Source organism: Bubalus kerabau, chromosome 8 (assembly GCF_029407905.1).
Source record: "Bubalus kerabau isolate K-KA32 ecotype Philippines breed swamp buffalo chromosome 8, PCC_UOA_SB_1v2, whole genome shotgun sequence".
Taxonomy (NCBI): Eukaryota; Metazoa; Chordata; class Mammalia; order Artiodactyla; family Bovidae; genus Bubalus; species Bubalus kerabau.
Genome location: NC_073631.1, coordinates 106,882,778 through 106,909,985, shown reverse-complemented (window position 1 = coordinate 106,909,985; position 27,208 = coordinate 106,882,778). Strand labels below are relative to the sequence as shown.

General features: G+C 39.1%; 1 protein-coding gene across 1 annotated transcript in view; it reads left to right on the top strand.

Moving 5' to 3' along the window:
• The window catches only part of KDM7A (lysine demethylase 7A), a 74,012-nt gene that overhangs the window by 35,573 nt on the left and 11,231 nt on the right, over positions 1-27,208 (top strand). Inside the window, exons 2-11 of the mRNA XM_055591078.1 lie at positions 25-110; positions 6,039-6,156; positions 11,708-11,868; positions 13,714-13,855; positions 14,145-14,331; positions 15,311-15,473; positions 19,641-19,728; positions 20,934-21,040; positions 22,285-22,376; positions 25,652-25,741. Coding sequence (XP_055447053.1) covers positions 25-110; positions 6,039-6,156; positions 11,708-11,868; positions 13,714-13,855; positions 14,145-14,331; positions 15,311-15,473; positions 19,641-19,728; positions 20,934-21,040; positions 22,285-22,376; positions 25,652-25,741 — 1,234 coding nt within the window. The remainder of the gene's footprint in view (positions 1-24; positions 111-6,038; positions 6,157-11,707; positions 11,869-13,713; positions 13,856-14,144; positions 14,332-15,310; positions 15,474-19,640; positions 19,729-20,933; positions 21,041-22,284; positions 22,377-25,651; positions 25,742-27,208) is intronic.

The window sequence follows — 27,208 nt, the reverse complement described above, 5'->3', positions numbered from 1 at the left end:
TGGCCTTATATTTCTTTCCCGTAGCTGTGTTGGAGTAGAAGAACACCATGCCGTTGACATTGACCTGTATCACTGTCCCAACTGTGCCCTTCTACATGGTTCCTCCTTGAGTAAGTACTAGAAGCTTAAATCAAAATTGGAGTTTAGAACTTAATATACACATGATAATACTTAATGATACTCTGACTAGTTATATTATACCCACCAAGAACTATAAGAAAGATTTTTCTAAACTTATTGAGAGTGCAGTTTTTGTTTGAATTATTAACTTATTTAACAAGTCAAAGCATTAAGTGAAAAAAAACTATTGTTCTTAATTGCCAGTGCAAAGCTCCACACTCAAAATACATATTTTTCAAAGCTTTCAACTTGAGAAGTGAAATAAAGTAAACTTTTTCTGATTCTGGCTGTTTTTATCTCTCAATGTTTTTTTAAAAAGGATTGTAACTGGACTTACTGTGGTGACCATTCTGAAATGTGTAGAAGTACTGAATCACTGTTGTGTACTAGAAACTAACACAGTGTTGTTGGCCATTTATGTTTCAAAGACAGAGGCTCATAAAAAAAGAGAACAGATTTGTGGTTACTAGAGGCGGGGGTGGGGGGTGGGGGGCAGGATTGGATGAAGGTGATCAAAAAGTACAAACTTGCAGCTCTAAGATAAATAAGTACTAGGGCTATACAACATGTAAATATAATTCAGCACTGCTATATGTTCTTTGTGAAAGTTGTTAAGAAAGTGGATCCTAAGAGTTCTTATTACAGGAAAAAAATGTTGTTTTCTATTTTGTTTATTTTGTGTCTACATGAGATGAGGGATAGTCATTAAACTTACTGTGGTCATCATGAAATGTCAGTCAGACCATTATGTTGTATAACTTAAACTTATTCATTGCTGTAGGTCAGTTATATCCCAATAAAACTGAAAGAAGAAGAAAAAATCAGTACTATTTGGGACAGTGTATAGGGTAAGACTTTAATGCGCACGTGCAGTACACTTGCAGGAAAAGAGTAGTGCACTGGCATGCTAAGGTATTACTTCTGTTGTCCAAATTAGGTCCTGTTGCTGAGTATGGCCTAGAGTCCTGTCCTGCTGTCCTCTGTGATGGAAGCAACCTTCCCACAGTCCCTGTCCTGTCCTCAGGACAGAGGCCAGACCAAATCTCTGCCCGCAGTGTCCTTTCTGAGGGTTGAGGGCATGGGCAAGGAAGCCACACGTCTTCTGGAGTGCATCATCAACACATAGGAAAGGAGACAGTGGTTGCCCAGCCACTTAGTCGTGTCTGGCTCTTTGCGACCCCATGCACCGTTGCACGCCAGGTTTCCCGTCCTTCACTATCTTCTGGAGCTTGCTCAAACTCATGTCCATTGAGTCAGTGATGCCTTCCAACCGTCTCATCCTCTGTCATCCCCTTTGTTGTTAGCCTCTTACAAATGCTTCAGAATATATTGGAATATTAGTTATTGTACAAATGTGAGAGTAGAGAAGCGATTTTAAAAAGGCTTTGGAATATATTGTAACTATTTCTTCTCTTAAAAATTTAGACTGCATACTAGCATTTTTGTGTTCCTAAAACTAAAGGGGAAAACTGTAGACTTAATCATTTTAGAACTAACTTTTCCCAAACATACCTTGTACACACTTGGGTCAGACGTGGGCAACATAGACAATCTCTTTTTTTTAATTCAGTTTTTCCATAATACTTTTTAAAAATAGAAATTGTGTTCTCTGGTTATGGGCAAGTGATTTTTCAGAAGCAACTTAGTAGCAACTGACTGCTTATCTGTTTTGTTAGAAATATTAATACTTTACCTATTTTCTAAGAGATTTAGCAATTTAAGCTATATAAATGTATTGAAAATTTTTTTTTTTTTTTTGTAAAATACAGATTATCCTTTTTGTGAGTTCTGCAGTATAAAATTTGAGGTTAGCAAATTGGTTGAATTTTTACATGTATAATTGACTAATTTATTGTCACAAATTAAAAAAAGATAGTTACTCATCTACTTGGCTGCATCGGGTCTTAGTTGCAGCCTGCATGCTCTCTTTGTGGCGCGTAGGCTCGGTAATTGCAGCACAGGCTCTCTGCGTGGGCTTGGTTGCCCCACACATGTGGGATCTTGATTCCCCAACCAGGGATCGCAGCCATGTTCCCAGTAATGGAAGGCAGATTCTTAACCACTGGACCGCCAGGGAAGTCCATAAATTTTTATAAAGTTTCATATTTTGTGTAGCGCTGAAGTATGTAGTATATGACTTGAAGTAATTATTGACCAAGTGTAATTCTTGGAGGAAATAAATAATACTGGCTTGTTATATCAAGAAGAGAAACAGAACTGAAATGTAAGTTTCAATTTAGAGTTTAAGTAAATAACCCCCAAATGAAACAATTTGAATTTAATTTCTATGAAATGTTATATGGGTTACTATGAATCAGAATAATGTAGTATTTAAAACACTGCTCCATGTAATGCACTCTTATTTTCTTTTTTCCTGTGTGATTTAATTTTTTTAAAAGCTTGTCATGCTCACTAAATTGATTTCACAATCCGTAATGGATCATGAAGCTACACTTTGAATAACAGTGCTTCAAAGGGGAGCTCATTGACTATTACCTGCCCCTTCATATTCTTCTCATCCTTGAATAACATAAGATCAGGCATGGATTGTCTTCTGGGCAAAAAGTCCGACTCTGAGTAGCCGTAAGGAAAATGCCGCAGATCCAGCAATCTGTTTTATCCGGTTTTAAGGTCCCACCGCCTCGCCCTTCACCCTCACACCTAGTTTGGGTAATCCCTTTTGGACATTTTCTCTCTTGCTCTTAAGCCTCTCTTAACTTGCTACCAAAGATTTCCTGTTTCTTTCAGAGTTTCTCAGGAATCCTTACCACAGATTCCATTTAGACAGTAAAATATTCATTAATATGGTGAATTTAGACTTTACCTTCTTAATGGGAATTAAGAACTCTGTTCGAGGCCCAGTCTCAAAAAACCCAGCCCAATACTTAAACACATATTCTCAGTGCTCCTCAGGCACATGCAATCCAAATGCAAAGTTTTCTCTCCTTTCCCTATGACCACTATTAAAATATTCTTTCGCTGGCCTCCTTCCTTTAAGAAATTCAGTTAGCTCTTGCAGTGACTGATTTGAAGTGTTGAGGATGTTGGTCCAACAGGACATTGTAGCCTTCTGTTAATATCCTGCAAGTCAACACATATAAAAGGAAAGAAAAGTAATTGGCAGCTTATTGGTTGCCCCAGACACTGTGCTAAGAAGTACTGTTAATAGATTTATGTTATCTCCTTTGATATTTGTAACACCTTGATGTGAGAAAAATGATATTACTAGGTCTTTGATGTAGGTATTTGGCAGAGCTGGAGTTTGAATCCATAGCTGTCCAATCCCAATCTGTTTTAATTTTAATCTGTTCTGCCAAAATGAAAATTAAAACAATGTAACATCATTATTAACTTTCAAATGGTCAGTTTGTTCTTTTTCTTTTTTCCCTTCGTCCCTCTTTCCCACTGCTGGCCAGGTTGCTTATATATATTGGTGAGAATGGGTTACCTACCACTTTTCTGGAGGCAATTTTGTAGTATGTAGCCAGAAACAGATTTGTGTATATAAATATTAATTTCATCTTTGTTTAAAGATGCGTCTTCATTTACATCTTAAATTTCTAGGCAGCCTTTAAATTGTTTTTGAACATTTAATAAGGAGAAAATGTCCATGATAGTAAAGATAAGCATAAATATTATGATCCCAGCTGAAAATAAAATGGGGTTATATATCTGTGTATATGTAAGCAAAAAGCCTGGAATGAAATACCTTTGAATCATGTACCTTTGATTTTTTTTTTTGTTTGTTTGTTTTGTCTTTTGACTGTGTAGCGAGGCTTACGGGATCTTAGTTCCCCAACCAGGGACCGAATTAGGGCCCACAGCAGTGAAAGCACAGAGTCCTAACCACTGGCTCGCCAGGGAATTCCCTAGAAGTGATTTTAAGTGAGGGAAAAAAAGAACACACACACACACATGAAGGATGCCTTAATGGTCTTTTCTAGGAAGGTTGCTTAATGATTGTCAGTTTTTTTCCATGAGGTTTTTTTTTTTTAAAAATGGGATTTACTGTCTTCCATTTGAGGATCTGACTGCCATAAATTACTTGGGAATCTTGTTTGAGACTTAGATATGAAGGAACCTGATTTCTACCCCTATTGATTATTTAAGTGTGGTTTGTCCTTATCTGTATGAGGATCCAGCAGTATTTTATTATTATGATCTTTGTAAGGTGAAGGGTTTGAAATAACTTAAACTCATAGAGTTGTCACCCCTGCCAAGGTTTTATTATGAAAATGTTCAAATATCCAGGAAAAGTTGAAAGAATATTACCTCTAAACCCACCATCTAGATTCCACTATCAACATTTCACATTACTTAGATCTGTCCATTAACTAGCCCACTGTACACTGCCCGTCTTATTTTTTGATTCCATCTAAGTAAATTACAGACATCAGTACATTTCCCAGGCTTCCCTGGTGGCTCAGATGGTAAAGAATCCGCCTGCAATGAGGGAGACCTGGGTTTAATCCCTGGATTGGGAAGATCCCCTGGAGAAGGGAACCGCTATCCACTCCAGTATTCTGACCTGGAGAATTCCGTGGACTGTAGAGACCATGGGCTCTCAAAAGAGTCAGACATAACTGAATGACTTTCACTCACTCACATACATTTCCCAGAATTTTGGAAGTTTTCGACTTAAAAGTGATTTTCAAATTAAAAAAAAAAAAAAAGATGTAAAACTGAAATCTTACCTTGATGCCACACAAAAGATGTGCAGGTGGTTCCACCCTGATGAAAAGAAGAATGAATGAGGTACAGAGCCCCTACCTCAGTCTCCTCTCCATCTTCCCTTTTATTAAGGGTTCTGCAGCACAGTCTGAAAAACAGAACATTTCCCCTTCATTTCCACATCGAGGGCACTGTACCCAGACATGTTGCAGAGTAAGTTGGGGCTTCCCAGGTGGCACTAGTGGTAAAGAATCTGCCTGCCAGCGCAGGGGATGCAGGTTCAGTCCCTGAGTCAGGAAGATGCCCTAGCGGAGGATATGGCATCCCACTCCAGTGTTCCTGCCTGGAATGTTCCATGGACAGAGGAGCCTAGTGGGCTCCAGTTCATGGGATTGCAAAAGAATCAAACACAATTAAGTAACTGAGCATGCACACACATGGTGCAGAGTAAGTTGTGACTAAACTAGGAGTCAAAGCCAAGTGTCCTGATTTTGGTTGCTGTGCCTACTCAAGTTTCAGCCTCCCAGAGTTGTAGACTTGCAGGATCTGAGCTTTAGAATGAACCCTCCGGGATTTATTCTGTCATCTCACTTGTACTCCTTATATTATGATGCTGTTCCTGTGTCAGGGTAACCATGCTTATTTTGGGAATAAATCTTGACATAAAAGAGAAGTGACTGTGCTGTTAAAATAGATTTCTGATATGAGATCAAAGGCCCCGTCCTGAGAGACTGATTTGGATGATCTATAAAAATCATGTTATGACCTAATGTTCTAGTGACAGTCAAGATTTTAAATAGTAGTGAGGTTTATAGTACGTATAAATATGGGTATTATAAAAGGCTCAATCTGCTAATTTGAATTCCTTGATTTAATTTTAAAATAATTTTTGAAGTAGATTTAAGGGACTTCCTTGGTGGTCCACTGGTTAAGATTCCGAGGGTCCATTGCAGGGGGTGTGGGTTCGAATCCAGGTCGGGGAATTAATATCCCGCATGCTGTGAGGCGTGGCCAGAATAATAATAGTAGTAGTAGTAGAAGGATTTTTAAAACCCCACAGTTCACTGCCTATAGTTGCAACATTGCAAAAAGTAAATTTTAATTCTTCAGCCTTAGGAATACATTTTAAAATGTGAGTATTATTGTACTTCACAATTGTTTCTGATTATGTCGACTATAATGATACCAAGTATGTGGTACCACTAGTTACAGAGATGTTTTCTTCTTTTAATCTTCTCAAAATCCAGTGAAAAAGAGGAGGAACTGGCACAGGCATGACTACACAGAAATTGATGATGGTTCCAAACCAGTGCAGGCTGGAACTAGAACTTTTGTGAAGGAACTACGTTCTCGAGTCTTCCCAAGGTATGGAACCCTGTTATGACCAAAGAACGCTTAAGAATGTTACCTAATAAGGTGACATTATCTAAAGCAGCGTTTTCAAGCTTCAGGTTGCAAGCCATTACTGTTCTCAACCAAATTTTACTTTTCGAAAATAAAATAGAAGAGAAAATTTTGGTGCATTGCAAGTAATAGGAGTGAATAAGCATAGCTTCGTGGAAGTTCTGTTACATGTATGTGTACTGGATTGCTGTGTACAGACGTGCTTCTTAACTGTAGGTCTCAGCCTGGGAAGTTGGAAGCATGCTGACCTGCGGCCCTGGGCCCCATGCTTGGCTCCCTGTGTTGCACGCCTGCTGCTCCTCTTTCTTCTTTGCCTCGCCTCCTCTTATTTTCACGCTGTTTTTCCCTTATGTTGTTTTCCGGTCTGTCTCCACCCTGCTTCTGCCAGAAGTCCTCACAGCCATTGCTCACCCTCTGGTGGCAGCAAGACTAGGCTTTTTTTTTTTTTAATTTTTATTTTTTTAAGATAATGTATTTGAGTTATGTGGCTCAAGAGAAGAGCATCAGAAGCATTATGCAGCATTTAACCATGCTAATTTAGATCATTTCCTACTCACTGCCTGACATCTATTTAAAGTGATAATGCTTAATAGGCTTTTTACACGGGATCACATCCAAGCTTGTTTAAAAAGGGGAAGTACAATTTAAACTTCAATCACAATATCACCTGCAGCCTATTATGGAATTATTTCAGATCCTGTAAGTGTAAAACCCTTGCTCTTTCTTTGTAACCTTGAGGATTCCTGGCCATTCCTCTTCCTTAAACAGAAGCATAAATGAAGTGGCTTTTGGTTCCCACAGGTAGCAGAGAGAGGAAAAAAATATGAAACACAGTGATTTCCATGTGCTTTTTGTGATATCGAAGGCCCTGTTCTCAGATATTCTCTTTTATCAGTATCAAAGTCATTGGAGAAATGTCTATTTTCATTGATTGATTTGGAGCCCAAGTTTTCAGCCAGTGTCTCTCAGCTGGCTTCAGAGAGGCTTGTGAGTTCCCTGAAACTGTATAAATGATTTATTGTTGATGTGTGAATGTGAATTTTTCAGGGAGAGAGGGCATAGCTTTCACTTTTTTAAATAGGTTTGTAACCCAAAAGAATAGTGTCAAAAATCCTGGCCCAGTGATTCCTATGGCTTCTCTGCCAAAGTGTTAAACACAACGAGTTAAATACAGATTATAGAGATGGTCACAAACGTCCACACTGTACTTATTATTAATTAAAGGTCTTGGTTTTATTTTGTTTAACTCCATAAACTTCCACAGGCAGAGTGACAATAATTAACTAAATCACACATATTCAATGGGATTAGCATAGAAATGTGTAAAATAAAGTGAATGGGTTATCTTCTCCACCCTTATTTTAAGACTTAAAGTTTTTTCGGATCTTTTTTTATGTAAATGATAATTTTTAAAAACAATTATGTGTACAGATGTGTGATGTATATACACTTCTAATTTTAAAAGATAAAATGGGGTTATGTTACACATATGTTGTGCAACTTGCATTTTTTTACTGTTATATTTAATAGATACCCTTCTGTATATATACACAGGTTTATCTCACTCTTTAACTGCTATGTAGTGTGCCATAGTTTGTGTGTGTGTGTGTGTCTGTACCATATATGTGTACCATAGTTTACTTAACTATCCCACTATGGTACAGTGTCCAGTTTTTTTTTCTCTTGTAAGTAATGATGTACCTATATTTTTAAGCACTTGCACCTATATATTTTTGATCACTTTGGAGGAGTAAAACACCAAACATTTAAGATGAGGGAGTACAAGAGATTTAAGATTTTCCCGTAGATTGGAGTTTAAGGAATTGTTAAATTCTCAGAGGCTGATAATTGTTAATTTCCTCTGAGAAATTGTTAATTTCTCAGAGTGCCGGGGTCCAGCCCCGGTGGATCCAGGGAATTCGAAGGGGAGATGGCGTCGGCAGTCAGGAAACAATAGCTTGATTAAGTATAAATTAGAGATATAAAGAGTGGTTAAATAGGGATAGCTCAGCGAAGAAATTCAGTGGAGAAAAGAGGCTGAATAACTTGGTTTACGTGGAAAACCAATAAATTTCCAAGACAAGGAATTTGCGCCACCTACGTAGGCCGCAGGCGTCCTCCCGTTCTCCCCAAGGAGAGGAGACACTGAGGCCTCCCTGGTCAGATCTTAGAAGCCCAGGCAAAATTAGTAGGCTTGACGAGCCTCCACGCTCCAGATGGGAATTCAGCCATAAGGTGAGAGAAAGAACGACATGAGGAGACCAGTCTTTCCAGGAACTGATCTGTTTCTTTATTTTCCAGGTCTGCTTTTATACTTTGAGTTATACATAGAGATAAATGGAGAATACAAAGTCACACGGGGTCAGCAGTCCTGACCCTTATTGAAACCACGCTTTTTTTCTGCATTCCTTCTAATATACAAAGTTCTCAGCTGATTTACATCATCTTCTGGCCAAGAGGCCTGCTAACATTTTATGACCTTTTCTGATGATGATTAGTCAACCAGAAAACTTATTTTCTCCAAAGGTGACTTTTCTTAAGTCAGGCACCACCCTCCGAAGGCACCAGATAAATTTGCATTCCTATAGGGCAAAGGTGCAGTGGGCTATAATCAAGAAAAGAATTTACTTAGCCTAAGGTCCAACGTGATTAATATCAAGGTTAATACTTATTTTTATTATATGTTATTTATATTCATTAATGTGTATAAGGGGCAAGGGATATGGAGATGTAGCAGCAAATATTGGCTCAACAATGAAACCCTCCGCCAGTATAATTCCTAACTAGCCCATTAATACTATACTAATAATTTTCTAACTTCTCAAAAGAATCTGTTTTAGAAAGTTTAGAGCATCTCGTGCCTCTCACGGTTGGGAGGCTGTGAACAATCACATGTGGCCGGACAAGCCTGTCAGGCAGGCTAGAGAACCTTCAGAGGAGTTTGTAGGTTGAAACACTCTTGTCACGCCCAGCAATTTTTATTAACTGGAGCTCTAAGTTGACTCCTTCTCCAAGAGAGGTGGTGGGGGACAGCCCCCCATAAAGTCAGAGGTGTAGGTGAGAGCACAAAGCAGTTAAGTAGGCAGACTCTGGTTTTGGGGGTAGATGCTTGAGAATTTCCAGGGGGATTCCTGAGGCTCGATCCCGCCTTTGCGTATGCCAAGCCTCCTTCCTCCTGACCTTTGCCATGGGCAGAGTTCCTCACCCTGGCTCCCAGCATCAGAGGAAAATAAAAGGCAGTACAGAACTCAGTGAGTCAGGTAAAGAAGCTCTAAGCCTTCTATTTACATGACTGTCCAAGAAAAGTCTGTCTGGATTTTTTTAAGGCCTTAAACTGACCTTCTGTTACTGAGAAGGTGGGATGATCTGAGCTCAGTAATTCAGAGACCTAGTTTCTCCTGTTATCTCCTTGACAGCTAGGCTACAGATGACATCAAGATAGCTAAGATCTGATTGTAAAAAAGGAGACTGTTGTGTTTAACCTATCATGCAAATGTTGCCCTTAACTTTCAATGAATAGCAGCTGCAATTCTGTGAGCATTTGAAATATAAAATTGAGACTATCTCCATTTTTAGAGATCTCTGATTTATGGTTAGGGAACAATCAACAAACTGGAAAATTCTTAAAGAGATGGGAATAGCAGACCACCTTACCTGCCTCCTGAGAAATCTGTATGCAGGTCAAGAAGCAACTGTTAGAACCAGACATGGAAAAATGGACTGGTCCCAAATTGGGAAAGGAGTGCACTAAGGCAGACTGTTGTCACCCTGCTTATTTAACTTCAGTGTGGAGTACATCATGCGAAATGCCGGGCTGGATGAAGCACAAGCTGGAATCAAGATTGCCAGAAGAAATTATCAATAACTTCACATATGCAGATGACAGTACCCTTATGGTAGAAAACGAAGAGGAACTAAAGGGCCTGTTGATGAAAGTGAAAGAGGAGAGTGAAAAAACTGGCTGAAAACTCAACATTCAAAAACTAAGATCATGGCATCCAGTCCCATCACTTCATGGCATAGATGGGGAAACAATGGAAACAGTGAGAGACTTTATTATCTTGGGCTCCAAAATCACTGCAGATGGTGAAATTAAAAGACACTTGCTCCTTGGAAGAAAAACTATGACCAACCTAGACAGCATATTAAAAGGCAGACGTTAGTTTGCCGACAAAGGTCCATCTAGTCAAAGCTATGGTTTTTCCAGTAGTCATGAATGGATGTGAGAGCTGGACTATAAAGAAGGCTGAGTGCCAAAGAATTGATGCTTTTGAACTGTGGTGTTGGAGAATACCCTTGAAAGTCCCTTAGACAGCATGGAGATCAAATCAGTCAATCCTAAAGGAGATCAATCCTGAATATTCATTGGAAGGACTGATGTTGAAGCTGAAGCTCCAATACTTTGGCCATGTGATGCGAAGAACTGACTCATTGGAAAAGACCCTGATGCTGGGAAAGACTGAAGGCAGGAAGAGAAGGGGACAACAGAGGATGAGATGGTTGGATGGCATCACTGACTCAATGAATATGAGTTTGAGCAAGCTCCAGGAGTTGGTGATGGACAGGGAAGCCTGGCATGCTGCAGTTCATGGAATAGCAAAGAGTTGGACACAACTGAGTGACTGAACTGAACTGAACTGAGGGGACAGTGAGAAGGGACAGACAGACCACACTTGAGTGTAATGCTGGAACAGGTCAGTCATTAAAGAATGCAGCCAGAAGTTCAGCGACCTGTTTTTAGTGGCTTAAGGTGACTAATGTATTAAAACTTATTAAATACTGAGGATAATGATCTTTTAAATCAGCAATTCTCAACTGGGGCATTTGGACGTTGTCTTAATGAGTAGGGACTATGGATGCTAGTCATCCTCCAGTCTGCAGGAAAACATGAATTGTTCTGTGTCCCAGGAGACTTTATGATGTCTAATAAATATTTGTGTAGAATTTTATAGCCAGATAAAATATGATCTGTTTTTACTTATCCTAACCAGCTCTTATTGTATTGTACCCCCTCGCTTTTGCTCTTCTGGTTTTCTATGCAGCATGTGTTGAGTTACTTCTAATCTTGTTACTGCTTTTAAATCCAACCATTCATTACGACTAATTGTAGGCATCCCGTTATTCTGTTAGGGAAGCCTGGCATGCTGCAGTCCATGGGGTAGCAAAGAGTAGGACATGACTGAGTGACTGAACTGGACTGTTATTCTGTTATCTTTTCTAGTGTTGTTTACCTGAATATTTACATATTGAAATCTGTATTTTGCTATAATTTGTTTTTTCTCTTGTTATAGTTAAGGCATTTTATATAATTTACATATATTTTCCCAATTATCTGTAGGATACTAAAAGGAGCTTTATAAAACATTAGTTATAAAAAGGAAAATTAGGTATGAGATAGGTTGAGAACCACTGATACAGGTAATAATAGAGCATATGAATTAATCCATTACCAGATTTTTTTTTAGCTGAACTTAACAGCAAAGATGACATTTTACTCTTATGTTTTCTTTAGTGCCGATGAAATCATTGTAAAGATGCATGGCAGCCAGCTGACACAAAGATACCTGGAGAAACACGGATTTGAAGTCCCTATAATGGTCCCCAAATTAGATGATCTAGGACTCAGGCTCCCTCCACCAACTTTTTCTGTTATGGATGTGGAACGTTATGTAGGTACGAACTTGATTACTTTAATTGCTTGGGAAAACACGGTAAAAAATAAAGTTGATATTATCCTAAAATACTAAAAATTGAATGAAGAGATGTTAGTTTAGTTCAGTTTCTGGTTCAGGAAAAGTGAAATGCCATGTCATATATGTTGAAAACTTTTTTCTCAGTAGACCTACTTTCAGAAAGACAGAAGGAAGCATTCTGTACAGCCTCATCCTGTTGCTTTATTTGTATTTTGCCATCAAATTTCCTGATACTTTCTAGGAAAAATTATTACAGAGGGGTAGCTACAGATATGAAAAAGAAGTCTTTGGGGAACTGGGTGAGTTCTAGACCTTGGTAGCAGCATTCAGGTGCAAGATTTCTGGATCCTGCTTTAGTAACCTCCTGCTGCCTAGAAAAGAGAAGCTTATTTTCAAACCTAGTTTTACTTTAATGACTTGATGATACTGCCATTTAATGATGTCTGGACTTAATGTTCTATATTGAGTCCCAGAAAGGTATAAGAAACAAGGCAGAAGACCCTTCAACTGTTGCATTATTGTTGACATTTTGAGGCACTTCTTTCATTCTCATAAGGGTATTGAGAGAGAAAGCTGACTCTTATGTAGATCTCCTTCCTTGTCAGCAAAGCAGATAAAGATTATTTGAGGGTTAGATCTCAAGTCTATCTTGACTCAAACTGTCTATTCTTTATGTTATCTTCTGAGCCTGAAATAATCTGAGAATTTGTCCCTTTATCGATCCATTGGTTGACATTGCCAGTTGTTTCACTGAGGAAATCCAGTTAAATTGCCTCACTTCACATTCAGCTTAGTTTTAAACTATTTGATTAATTAGAAAATGAGGCTGAGGTTTCACGTAAACCTGTTTGTATAGATAACATTGTAAAATAAATGGCTAGTGTAATAAAAGTGTAGGTAAAATGTTCACACTACTTGATAGCTACTTTTTTAATACTGCAAAATGCTTCAGTTAACATAATTGTTTTGCCTCCTAAATATAGTCTATTTGACCTTCTTAGCTTGTTTAAAGTTACATTCAGGTAAGAAACTGGCACTTATTTGTTTCCTGTTTCAGATTAAGTATTGCCGTATTTTGAATTTCACCTTATCCTGTAAGACATTGTAAAACTAACTGGTTTTTAGGGTGATTCAGTGTTGTGCATGCAGTATCTCATGGTTTTATAGGAAAATTGTAAATTAATCCCAATTCAAAACTCATTTCACAAACAATAATATGCACTGATTTTTGCTTCATTTTTTTCTTGAAGCAGAATATTAGGAGAGAAGATACTACCAGGCAAGCAGAAATTGTTTGTCCTGATTCCTCAATGACTAATTCCTCAATGACTGATTGGTTTCTTAAAATGATGGACTCAGAATCTTAAGTGTTAAAGGAGTAAAAGAGAAAAGTCGTGTCCACATTTTGTGTGGAATTATTAATTATAATTTTGATTACCAGGAATTAACAGCCAGAACATGTGGCACAGTTTTTACCTACCAGTGTAATATGCGTTTTTGTCATAAGCTGCACAAGAAATCATTGTTGTATGGAAAGCTTTGTAAACACATAAATTTTTACACTCAGTGTTAATTATGCAGCTCTGTCTTAATTGCTTTATTCTTTCAAAAATTGTTCCTTTGTTCAGAAGTTCCAGTTGGACTTAAGAAGTAAGGATATAGGAAAAAAGTAAGGATATAGGAAGAGTCTTTGTCTAGGCTATATAGTTCTTACAGATGGCTGAATTATCATGTGCAGAATATGGTCTTTAAAATATTTTTGTTTAGGGCCATCTGTTGATGAAACTCTTAAGCACAATAATGAGGCTATAATTTTTCTCTGCAGGTGGTGACAAAGTGATAGATGTCATTGATGTGGCGAGGCAGGCGGACAGCAAAATGACACTTCACAATTACGTGAGATACTTCACGAGTCCCAGCAGACCAAAAGTGTTAAATGTGATCAGCCTTGAATTTTCGGATACAAAGTGAGTAGTTCTGGGTGTTTTTATTTAACCTTGTGAGTGTTAGCTAAATGTAGTTAAATGATGAATTTATTTTAGTAAGAAACATAATTGTGACTCTAAAGTGGCCCAGAGGCACAGCTATGTTGTTGCGCATTTTGCTTTGGTATGCTCAAACTTGAAGTATTCTTGTTAGCCTTGAGTTCCAATTAATTTCTTGGTTGGGGTTGAGATGGGAGATGCAGTTTTAAGAAGTTTTAATTTGCATGATGTGGGTGTGTGTGTTTGTGTGTGTCTGTTTTTTTCTTTAAAGGATGTCTGAATTGGTGGAGGTTCCTGATATAGCCAGAAAACTTTCCTGGGTGGAAAATTATTGGCCAGATGATTCAGTCTTTCCCAAGCCATTTGTTCAGAAATACTGCTTAATGGGAGTCCAAGACAGCTACACAGATTTCCACATTGATTTTGGTGGGACTTCAGTTTGGTACCATGTCCTCTGGGTAAGCTTGGCGTATTTCTTTGTTCACTGAACCGCAAAAACATGTAGGCTTCTTCCCTCTAGTCAACTACCAGTCAATCCGTGAGTCAGATACCTGAGAAGGAGCAAAATTATAGTAATAATTGCTTCTGATCTTAAGGTCAGGCTAAAGACAGCTAGTTGAATAAGTCAGGAATGCCCATAAAATTATGAATTCTCCTTGAGAGCATATATTCACCTTTTTTTATCTAGAACTGTGCTATTCCATACAATAGCCATTTAGCACATGGGGCTAAATTTAAATAATGAAACATAATGTAAAATTCAGTTCATCATTTGTACTAACCACATTTCAAGTGATCAGTAGCCACTTAGGGCTTTACATCTACTGTATCGGGTAGCACAGATAGGAAACATTTCCATCATCACAGAAAGTTCTTTTGGACACTGTTGCTCTAGAACCAGATCTTCGTCTAAACCACGTGCCTGTGCATCAGCAACGCTCTGGACTCTGTTTGATGCTGTGCCTCGAGCTCCTCTTCCTTTGCTTCACGAGAAAGCAGAGGGTCAGTTCACTAAAGAAAGTCTGTTCATAAGTCTTTAAAAACAGCTGTAGTGTTATAGGTCTTAGGAGAAAGGGCAGAGTCTGCAGAGATGACTCTCTGTAACCTGGGGCCCGTTAACATGTATTTACTTCTACACCTTGAACATGAGATCAGTAGGATGCTGGTGATTCTTTACCCTCCTCTCCTGTAACTGTTTCTCCATCACGACTGTACTGACCCTTTGTCGTATTGGGAGGGGGAGCATTAGTACCTGTGGAGGTGCTTATTCAAGGCAGTAGCTATTGATCAGGCATGTGAAATATGTCTTTCTGAGCCTAAGAAATCTGATAATTATCTAATTTAATTTAGAACATTGTATTGGGAAATTGCATCAATATAGGCCACCCTGAGAATGGCATTTCCTTTTTCAAAAATAGTGTGATTACTTCCTCCTAGGGCGAGAAGGTTTTTTATTTGATAAAGCCAACAGATGACAATTTGGCCCTCTATGAATCTTGGAGTTCATCTGTGACCCAGAGTGAAGTGTTCTTTGGAGATAAGGTGGATAAATGCTACAAATGTGTGGTAAAGCAGGGACATACCTTATTTGTTCCTACAGGTAAGGTTTTAATCCCATCCCCGCTCCCCATAGCGATTGCTCATCACAGAGTCAGCTTTTGATTGGAACCTCTGAGTTTAACATGTTTGGAAAGTAGCTTTGCATAGCCTGAGAGATGATTCTTATGTTGAACTTTTCACATCTTTGTCCCTTAGAGGGTTTCTCTTGTGGTTCGACTTGTTTTGGCATTGTGTTTTATGTCATTTGCCTTCATTTTTATTTTGAAAAATTTACATACCTTAATACACACCCTTTGCTGCTGCTAAGTCGCTTCAGTCGTGTCCGACTCTGTGCGACCCCATAGACGGCAGCCCACCAGGCCCTGCCGTCCTTGGGATTCTCTAGGCAAGAACACTGGAGTGGGTTGCCATTTCCTCCTCCAATGCATGAAAGTGAAAAGTGAAAGGGAAGTCGCTCAGTCGTGGCTGACTCTTAGCGACCCCATGGACTGCAGCCTACCAGGCTCCTCCGTCCATGGGATTTTCCAGGCAAGAGTACTGGAGTGGGGTGCCATTGCCTTCTCTCCTTTAACAGTGTACAATTCAGTGGTTTTTAGTACATTAACAGAACTGTGCAACCTTCTCCCTATCTAATTCCAGAACATTTCATCACCTCAAAAAGAAACCCTGTGCCAGTTAACAGCCACTCCCCATTTCCTCTCCTCAGCCCCTAGTAACCTCTAATTTTCTTTTGTCTCTGGATTTGTCTGTTTTGGACCTTTCATATGTAATAGGTGACCTTTTGTATCCAGCTTCTTTTAGTTAGCATCATGTTTACTAGACTTATCCATGTTGTATCTCTTATCAGTGTTTCATTGCTTTTTGTGGCCAAATAATATTCCACTGCATGGATGTTTCACATTTCGTTTATCCCCTCATCAGTTGATGGACATTTGGGTTGGTTCCACTTTTTGGCTGTTAGGCATAGTGCTGCTCTGAACATTTGTGTGATAGTTTTTGTGTGGAGGTTTGTTTTCATTTCCCTTGGGTTTATACCTAGTAGTGGAATTGCTGGGTCATATGGTTTAATGATGTTTAACTTTTTGAGGAACAGCCAAACTGTTCTCCTAATGGCTGTCCCATTTTACGTTCCTGCCAACAATGTACAGTTACTTCAATTTCTCCACATCTTTACCACCACTGTGCTTATCTTTATTTTTGACATTCTAGTAGGTGTGAAGTACTAGTATCTCATTGTGGTTTTAATTTGTGTTTCCTTAATGAGTAACAGTGCTAAGCATTTTTCATACTGGCTATTTGTATGTCTTCTTTGGAGAAATGTCTGTTAAAGCCTTTGCCCATTTTTAAGTTGGGCTGTCTTTTTATTGTTGAGTTGTAAGAATTCTTTATATATTCTGAATAGACCCTTTTCAGATATATGACTTGCAATGTTTTCTCTCATTCTGTGGGTTGCCTTTTCACTTTCTTGATAATTTCCTTTGCACAAAATTTTAAAATTTTGATGAAATTCCCTGCAGTTTTTAACTGGTCAGCTCTACGCTGATGTTGAAGGCCAAGTCTGCTGTAAGAATCTGGGCTGCTGTCCTGGGATAATTAGGAGGCAATTGAATACGTTCTGAGGGAGCCTAGGAAGGGATTGAGTCTCAGCCTTAGTTATAGCCTCAAGTATAGGCATCAGGTGTATCATTTTGAGAGGTGGCTGAGGCAGGGCATGGGTTCTGCAGGCTCTGAGAGTTGTGTTCTTCCGATTTGGGTGACCTTAATGGCTGCAGAGTTTGCAAGGATCTGTTACAGGCCCTGCTTTCTTACTTTGGCTCTGGAGTATATAATAAGTATGTGTTGAATAAATGAATGAGTAAATGCCTAGAACTACCAGAATTTATAAAATCTAGATACCTATCAATATTTTCACTGTGAATGGGCCAAGCCCCTCCCTTAAGGACCCCCAAAGCTCCCTTTTATAGTAAATATTTGTTATATCTGTTTTAAAATCTTAAATTCAAATTTATCATCAGTATAACCTCCAACACCAATAATTCCCTCCCCCCAATTGATGTAATAACCTAATTAGATTATAAAGAAATCAGAAGTAATTTATAGTAAAATACTATTTTGCAATGTCCCTGCTCAGGCACAGCACATTGGAAGCAGGGTGATGCACAGGCCAGCTAAGCAGTATAGGTGTGTGACAGGTAGCTCAGAGTCTATAGCATTGGTGTGGATTAACGGTTCTCAAACTCCACGGACCCTCAGAGTCACCTGGAGGGCTTATTAAAACACAGAGCGTGTATGCGTGCTCAGTCCTGTCCAGCTGTTTGTGACCGTGTGGACCGTAGCCCACTGGGCTCCTTTGACCATGGGATTCTCCAGGCAAGAATACTGGAGTGGGTTACCAGGCCCTCCTCCAGGGGATCTTCCCCACCCGGGGATCAAATCCGCATCTCTTGCATCTCCTGCATTGGGAGGTGGGTTCTTTACCACTAGTGCCACCTGGGAAGCCCAAAACAGAGAGCACTGGGCCTTAACCCAGTGGTTCTGATTCAGCAGCTCTGGGGTGGGCCTGAAAATTTGCATTTCTAATAAGTTCACAGCTGAGGCTGATGCTGCTGGTCTGGGGACCACATTTGAAGAACCACTGCTATAGAGAGTGTGGTTTTTTTCCCCCCTAAAGTATTTGGCAGCTGATAAATTTTCTTCAGTGTACAGGCTACCTAGTTGTGTTCCTAGAAAATCATGCCAAAACCTTGCAAAAGACGCTGTTTCATATTAATGGAGCCGTCGTTTCTGGGCTCAGTCAGTGACGGATTCTGTACCTGTCTGAATGCCCAGCAGGTATTTGAAAGTCTTGGCTAGTGCAGGACAGTTTCTGTCCTGCCTGTTGGGCCCTGGCTCCCGCTCACAGGATGACAGTGGTCCTTCCTGATCCTTGTCAGCCCCACCCGCTCGCCCCGAAGTCTCCAAACCACGCTCTACTGGCAGCGCTTCCTCCACTGAGAGCCACTGATCTACACGATTTGAAGCCAACACAGACTTCAAATTTGTGATTTCAGGGTCAAGCTCAAGACTTTGTGCCTTTGAGCACACAAATGGCCACCACTTGAAATCCAGTCTTCTTGGCCTTTTTTAGATACTGTATCACAGAACAATGACGAATCAAATTATGAAAAGTATAAAGAAAATGGAATCCGTCTATTTTAACAGTCAATTTTTCCATGCAAATGTATGTGAATATATTTATTTACATTTGTATAACGTCTTTATGTTTGGTCTACAAGACCTTTCTTTCAAAAGTTAGACATCATCTCTTAGAAGTGAGCCTCACTTTGGAAACACATTGGCTTATGGGAAGATAACATTCTGATTGCCAACATTTATATTTGTGGGGCCATAACCTGCCTGATAAAATACGGGGGATCTACCTTTTCTTTCTTAGAGGCAGGTCCTGGCTGGAGTCCCATTGATCCTCCTCTGCTTGGTCCCTGCTGCTGCTGCTAAGTCGCTTCAGTCGTGTCCGACTCTGTGTGACCTCATAGACGGCAGCACACCAGGCTCCCCCATCCCTGGGATTCTCTAGGCAAGAATACTGGAGTGGGTTGCCATTTCCTTCTCCAATGCATGAAAGTGAAAAGTCAAAGTGAAGTTGCTCAGTCGTGTCCGACTCTTAGCGACCCCATGGACTGCAGCCTATCAGGCTCCTCCGTCCATGGGATTTTCCAGGCAAGAGTACTGGAGTAGGGTGCCATTGCCTTCTCCACTGCTTGGTTCCTACCGGCACTCATTTCAGGATGACACTAAGAAGGCCAGGGGCTCAGCCAGTTCCAATTATTCATTTAATGAAAACGTGCTTGCCTCACTCTAACCAGATTTGACTTGTCTCAGAGTAAAATCTTTAACATAAAGTTAGATGTGTTTTTAAACTAAAAAATGAAAACAGTAACAACTACCAAAACCTCCTTCTGTCCTGCACCATAATTTTGTGTAGTTGGGTCAATGCATTAATCTGAAACACAGCACAGAGGCCGGCATAGAATAGGCATTTAATAAATACTTGAATCATTGCATCTTTAGAGCATAATAGACATTAGCTTCTCTGGCACTGAAGTATGAGGTAAACTGATTTTTTGTGTGTTTCTTAAAACAGGTAGATATCACATTTGTGTTGTTTAAACATTGAAAAGTCACTGACATGTCCTTTTAACCATTTCAGGGTGGATTCATGCTGTGCTCACTTCTCAGGACTGTATGGCTTTTGGGGGGAACTTTCTGCACAACCTTAACATTGGCATGCAGCTCAGGTTTGTGTTATCAGCACTTGAAGGATCTTTTTGTCCTTTCTTGAATAGGACTTAAAAGTTAAAAATAAATAATTTCAGCAACATATTTGATTGTGATCTCATGAAGATAGGCCCTGAGAAATTATTAGAAACTTTAAAAAAAAAACATTGTCTTAAAATTTTGACAGGAGGACACCTTGATGAATCTAAAACAAAAAGAATCACTTATTCAAGTTGAAACTAAATATCTTCCCACATTTCGGAATTTTATAGAGATGGATAGGCTCTCCTTTGGCTCTTTTTACAGTGAGAGAATTGAACTAAATCAGGTCAGACTCAGGTGTAACATATGGGGCTGGGACAGAACAATTCGAAGATAGGAAACACCTGTTTTAATTTTGCTGTGGTAAAGGATTACCAACTATTTCCCCTTCTGCATGACAATCTGACTTTTGGGCAAAAACTTCCCCTGGTAGCCTAATAAGAGAAGAATGTTATTAGGCAGCATCGCTTATGGTAAAATGATTCCTCATTGATAAACTGCACAAGGACTGGGAGAACTGGAAATCCCTGGTAGGGAGCCATGTCTTTTGACTTTCCTGACTTGTAACTTGGCATGCCCATGGAGAACCCTGGAAGCCATGTATCAGTGCAGTTATTACAAGAGACGGGGCACGAAGCTTTAAGCCGAAGTCCCACACTTGCCAAATGAATCTTGTTTATACCTGAGCTGTCCCTGGGGAAAGACGGCTCCTGGCTGTATGGACTGCTGCAAGGACTCTTGCAGAAAACTCACCGTATGGTTTCTGCCTTCTCACCTTGACCCCTCCCAAGTTTGGTCCTGAGCTGGAATGCTTAGAAGGACCTAAAGAAAACTCCGCGAGTGGATGTCGGAGTGCTGTCTAACACAGGGAGCTGGTTTCTAAACACGTTGTATTTATTACAGTGGAACCCTTGTAAAATTCCTTCTGTTAAAACTAGGCTACAGATCCCTAGGGGTGATCTTTTTGAAGCCCCGTGTAAATTCTTCAGGATATTGTCGGATCTGATAAGGGCAGGCCTGAGTCAGATCACGACTCAGTCCTACCCACGTGTGTGGTGTTGAGCAATGTGTAGGACCCCCTTGGTCTTCTGTGTCATGGGCTGCCTTATTTCAGTTAAGTTGGTTGCCTCCATTTAACTTTGGAAATGCTAACGTTGAATTTCTTCAACTTTTATTTATTTAGGTGTTACGAGATGGAAAAAAGACTTAAAACACCAGATCTTTTCAAATTCCCTTTCTTTGAAGCCATATGTTGGTTTGTAGCCAAAAACTTGCTGGAAACCCTTAAAGGTAATAATCGGAACATTGTGTTGTTTCATGTGATGCCTGATATTTGTAAATTCACTTAAAGTCACTGATAGAGAGGTCCTTTTAAAAATATAATGGCTATTGTCCCTATGTTGTTTTTTAAATGCATGATTTCCCCCTGTTCAGAATCTTTTTAACAAATAAGGAGATCTCTAGTCCATAGTCATAAAAACACATGAACTGCTGCATTGGAACCACACAGGTAATACTGAAAAGTGTTCCTTTCTCCTGGGACTCTAGTCACCTGCACAGATTATCAGGCATGGAAAAGTGCCTGCCTAGCAAAAAACGCAGTTGAAGCCAAGGACTGTTGTTACTTAATGTTTGTCCCCAAGCATTTGCTTTAAAAAAATTCGAGGGAACACTTCTCTTGTCCTGAGAGAGTCAGGTGGTGCCTGTGCTGTTACTGTTGTGACCATTATGTGGCCAGCATAAGGCACCTGTTAGCGCAAACCAGCTAGTGTCAGGCTGTGATCTGTGGCTGAAGAAAAATGGTTTTGGGTGGTGGGTGGGTGGGGAAATATCCCTTTAAACATGAAAGCTACGTTTTTATGTGGCTATTCAGATTTTAGTGTTTTAGTATTGGTTTAATGATTTTTGAGCAGTCGAGTTGGAGACTCAGTGTCACTTCTAACTTTTATCTAGTTTTGCTTTACACTTGTGCCCGTGAGAATACAGTTGATCTAGTTTCTGTGTTGTCTTACATTTCTAGTCAGTTTGCAAATAGTGGTACTATTATAATTAACTTCCAGAAGAAGAGGTATAAACAGATTAAACAGCAAAGTCTATTCTAAACATTTGGGGTTTTCTTATTTAGAAGTTGCACAAGAAGAAAAGGTACAATGAAAAGAAGCAAATCAGTGACTCTTTTCCCAGGATAGCATGCACAGAATTAAATGATAGAACTCATGCATGGTTTCTTTCCTTAAAAGGGGTGAGGGGGGGCTCACTTTCTTTGGAAGGAGCAGCAGTAGGAACCCCATCTCACACCTGTAGCGCTGTGTGGAGGTGGGTGTCTTGAGAGTGGTGCTGCTGTGTAAGATGGAGGTAGTAGTGTTTAGTGTAGTTCTGTCTCTTTTTCTTTCTCATCTTGTCAATTGATTGTTTCTTATTTCACTTTTTTCCTCTCTATTAACTTGTTTGACATTTGATGGTTACTCAAAACCTGAAGTTAATCACTTTGCCACAGAGCCTAACTCCTTTCCCCCTTAACTTCATTCCCACAGAACTGAGAGAAGATGGTTTCCAGCCTCAGACTTACCTAGTCCAGGGAGTGAAAGCGCTGCATACTGCTTTAAAATTATGGATGAAAAAAGAAGTAAGTAGTTGTCTTTGGTGAAATAACTTAATTTTTATATGGCAAGGTCAGGAAAGTGAAAAGTGTGAAATTGTTAGTCTCTCAGTCGTGTCCATGACTCTTTGCAACCCCATGGACTGTAGCCCTTCCAGGCTTCTCTATCCATGGAATCCTCCAGGCAAGAATACCGGAGTGGGTAGCCATTCCCTTCTCCAGGGGATCTTCTCAACGCAGGGATTGAACCTGGGTCTCCTGTGCTGCAGGCAAATTCTTTATCATCTGAGCCATCAGGGAAACTGTTAATTTTTATATGGCAAGGTCAGGAAAACAGAGACCTTATGCTGTTTTGTCAATGAGTGGGAGTGGTAGAAGGAATAGGAATCATGCTTTAACTGAGAAGAAGTACAACCTGTGTTTTATTAGTATATACAGATGTGCTGGTTTTTGTTTATATTTTTGAGAATGAAGTACCTAGGTATTTCTTTAATCTTGAAAAGAAAGTAAATTTGAGACTATCTGGGATATTGACTAAGAAATTAACATGTAGCTGTAGAATAATAATATATAACTTTGTGCTCACATAGTGTGCTAACCACTGTGTTTAGTCTTTATATCCATAAATGCATTTACTAACTCATTTACTCTTCAGAGCAACTAAATGAGTTTGTGGTGCTGTTGTTGTCCCCATTTTAAATATGGAGAAGTTGAGGTTCAGAGTGTAAGCGCTTGCCCAAGACAACTTGGTGGAGCTAAGATGAAGCTCGGTCTCTGTGTTTGCAAAGCCTATGCTGTTATCCCTCTGCTGGTCTTACGTAAGAACAAAGGAAAAGAGAGGTCCGGGTTCAAGCAGGAGCTTTCCATTTTCCCTGAACTGTGGTCTAGTTTGCATTCGAATCCTACCACCTCTAAGAGGTCATCTCAGATTTTTCCATTTGGAATTCATAGGTCCTTTCCTTATATGTCCATAGCATCTCTTGTGCCAGTAGACCTAAAAGTAATGTTCATAAAGTAATGTGTCCATTTCCTATTGTCTACATTTATGAGCTCTTAAAAAACAGGGACTTTCTCATCTTTATTTCCTTCCTGGAACTTTACACACAATACTTTAATAAGTGATAAATATTTTATCTGATGAAAATACATTTCCATACTAATTTCTCAACTGTCCACTTGAAATAAAAATCCTGCCCTTAAAAGATACTTTCTGTGTGCTTGTGCTCAGTTGCTCAGTTGTGCCTGACTGTTTGTGGCCCCATGGATTGTAGCCCGCCAGGCTCCTCTGTCCATGGAATATTCCAGGCAGGAATACTGGACTGGGTTGCCATTTCCTACTCCAGGGAATCTTCCCGACCCAGGGATTAAACCTGCAGCACCTGCATTGAGTGGCAGATTCTTTACCACTGAGCCACCTCAAAGATACTGGGAAAGTGTTGGTCTGTCAGTCGAGTCCGACTCTGCAACTCCATAGACTGTAGCCTGCCAGGCTCCTCTGTCCATGGGATTGTCCAGGCAACCATACTGGAGAAGGTTGCCATTCCCTTCTCTGGGGGATCTTCCCCATCCAGGGATTGAACCTGGTCTCCTGCTGCCTGAAGATTCTTTACCCTCTGAGGATAATAGATTACCCTCCCAATAATTTTATGCTTCCTTTCATTTTTTTTTTAAATCATTGTATACCCATTAGAGCAGGGGCACTGTGGAAGCATATAGGAAAATAAAATCAGCGTCAAAGACATCATCATCTAATTGACAAGTAAAGGCAAATACGGATTACAAAAGTATATCGTATATAACAGGATAAAAACAAAGAGTATCTTGAAAAAAATGTGTAATTGCTTTCCTTCTGAAAGCTTTAGATGAGTTGTTCTCAAGCTTGTGTGTTTATCAAAATTGCCTTCAGAGATTTTTAGAAATAACTTTTTTCCCCTAGAGATTTTGGTATAATAGATCTGTAGTAGGCTGTCAACCTCTAAACTCGTGGGTGATCTTGATACACAGTGAGGACAGAGGAGCCTGGCATGCTGCAGTCCATGGGGTTGAAAAGAGTCAGACACGACTGAGCAACTGAACAACAACAAAATTTGTCAATCATAGATACTGTTAATTCATTACATCTAAAGTACACTTTGAGAGGCAGCTTATTAGCCTAGTGGTTCAGGGTGTGGACTCCAGAGTCAGAGGCTTGGATTCAAGTCTTAGCCGTGCTGCTAATAAAGCGCCAACCTGTGCGTCTGTTCCCTCGACTGGACAATCAGAGTGCTAGTAGAATCCCTGTTGAGTGTTGTTGAAATGATTGATGAGTTAACATTTGTAAAGTACTCAACTGTATCTTGCCTGGCACATTTGCTGTTGTTCAGTCGCTCAGTTATTTTGTTGTTGTTGTTGTTTAATTTGTTGTTGCTCAGCCTGGCACATAGTTTGCACTTAGTGTTACTGTTACTGTTGGTTTGTTTTAACAAATTATGCTAAAACCAGGGAGAGGATATAAAGCAGGAGTAGCAATTAGTATGTTAAGGGCATCTAAAAGGTCAAATGTTCTTAGATTTGTAGTTGTTTAGTCGCTAAGTTTGTTCAGTGCAACCTCGTGGACTGTAGCCCACCAGGCTCCTCTGTCCATGGGATTTCCCAGGCAAGAACACTGGAGTGGGTTGCCATTGCCTTCTCCAGGGCATCTTCCCGACCCAAGGATTGAACCCGCATCTCCTGCGTTGCAGGTGCATTCTTTACCACTGAGCCACCTGGGAAGCCTGTTCTTAGATAAACAGATTAATGTTTGGAATTAGACATAATAAACAATGATAGCAGTTTGCATTTCAGTAGATATAGTAACTCGCCAATTCCTCTTTCCTACTGATGGAATCTTTTTCCTATTTTACTTTTGAAAAGCAAAAAAATAAAAGACTTTATGAATTAGACGTAGCATGAGAAGCTAGGATTATTTTAGTGCCTGTGTTTCCCCTTACAGATCCTTTTGTATTATGAACTAAATTTAAGGCTTAATTAGTTTCTTTACTAATTATAGTAGTATTTAGAATTACAGTAGGCTTTGAGGTATAGAGTCCATATTGAGCAGAATTCACAGTAAGAGAAGTCCATGTTTAACTCAAAGTAAAAGGATTTCATAAGTTAATAAGGATCTCCTTAGAAGATACGAAACCAGCTCCATGAGTTCTGAGACCTGGCTTGTTGGTATTTGACTTTGTCTATAAAATCTAGAGAACCTAAAAATTGATTAGTTTTTACATCTTAAAATGTAAATAACTTTGGTTGTCTTATCTTTGTTAATCCAAATACAGCTTGTATCTGAACATGCCTTTGAAATTCCAGACAATGTTAGACCTGGACATCTTATTAAAGAACTTTCTAAAGTAATTCGAGCAATAGAGGTAAGAGTAGAAACTATCATCTAAATGCCTGGTTCCTATCTACTTTGAGAAGCAGTTGGATCTACCACCACACTACAAATATTGGAAAGCCTTGACATTCTTAGAAGAACTAGAATGAGCTGTATCTTGAAAGGAGTTTCAGGGTTTCAAAGCCCTACAGAGAAATCTGGAATGTTGTATCATAATGAAGTAATAAGGATGTAGTTACCAGGTTACTTCAGGTTCTACAGGTTACTCCAAAAATGAAAAAATACAGAATAAACAAAACTTTCAGATGTCATTCATTTCTGCAATGCAAAGATGAATACATGTTAAGATGTATAAGATGAGTAAGAAGCAGTTAAGTTGGATTGGAAAGAGGGTTGGGGCAAGGAGACCCACTCAACTGAAAATATTATGACAACTGGGTTAGGTATATGCCCTTTAATAAAAGCCCATGAAGTCTGAGATTAGGTATTTTATTAGAAGATATTCTAGGTGTTACAGATAGGGGATTTTAATTAAAGTAATTCTTCAGGAAGGTGGTTCTGTTAGTGTCTAGCTTGAACTGAAAGGAAGTTAAAGTGGTGGAATGGATGCTGATAATTTAATGGCTCAGATCAGGGCTGTATTTGGGAAACAAAAAAGGTATTAAAATGTTGGGTTTAATATCCTTGGATAGAGTATTTCATATAATTCTCAACATGTTCAGATATAGTAGGAAATTATTTTATGTTTTTGAAGAGCTGCATATAAATGAATTTTTAAAGTCAAAAGTCATGTATTTAATCTTAATATATATAAATGTATAAATATATATAACAGCAATAATGAAAACTAGGAATACACTCAATAAGAAAGTATAGGTCTATATGAAAAAACTATAAATCTTTACTAAGAGAAATAAAACTCTAGTTTAATAAATGGGAGTGTCATTTCTAAAATATGTCAATTCCAAATTAGTATTACAAATTGAAAATGGTAAAATAATTCTTGGAAGAATAATTGGACAAAAATAGTTACCAAAGTGTTTTTTTTTTTTTTAATTGGAGGGTAGAGAGTACAGAAGGCAGCAAAATGGCTCTAGAAAAATGTACAAAGAAAATATAAACAGGAATTTCACTAAAGAAGAGATGGAAATGGCCAATTCAGTAATACGAAAAATATTCTCAATATGTGAAAAAGTATTCAACCACATATTACCACATAATTTATGATTTTAAATGATGGTTTATCACATCGGCAAAGATAAAAGTCTATATTTTTGCTCTGCTGATAGGAAGTATAAATTAGTGTATGATTTCTAACTGGCATATACCTTGACTTTAGCATTACTTTAATAAAGTAAATAAGACAATTCCAGTTAAACTTGATGTATGACCATACCTGTTTACCACTATCGCCTCTTGGAACCAAAATGATAGTAAAAGAATGAAAACAATATCTATCCCTAAGTATTAGGTCAATAAATTACGCTGTATCTCTACA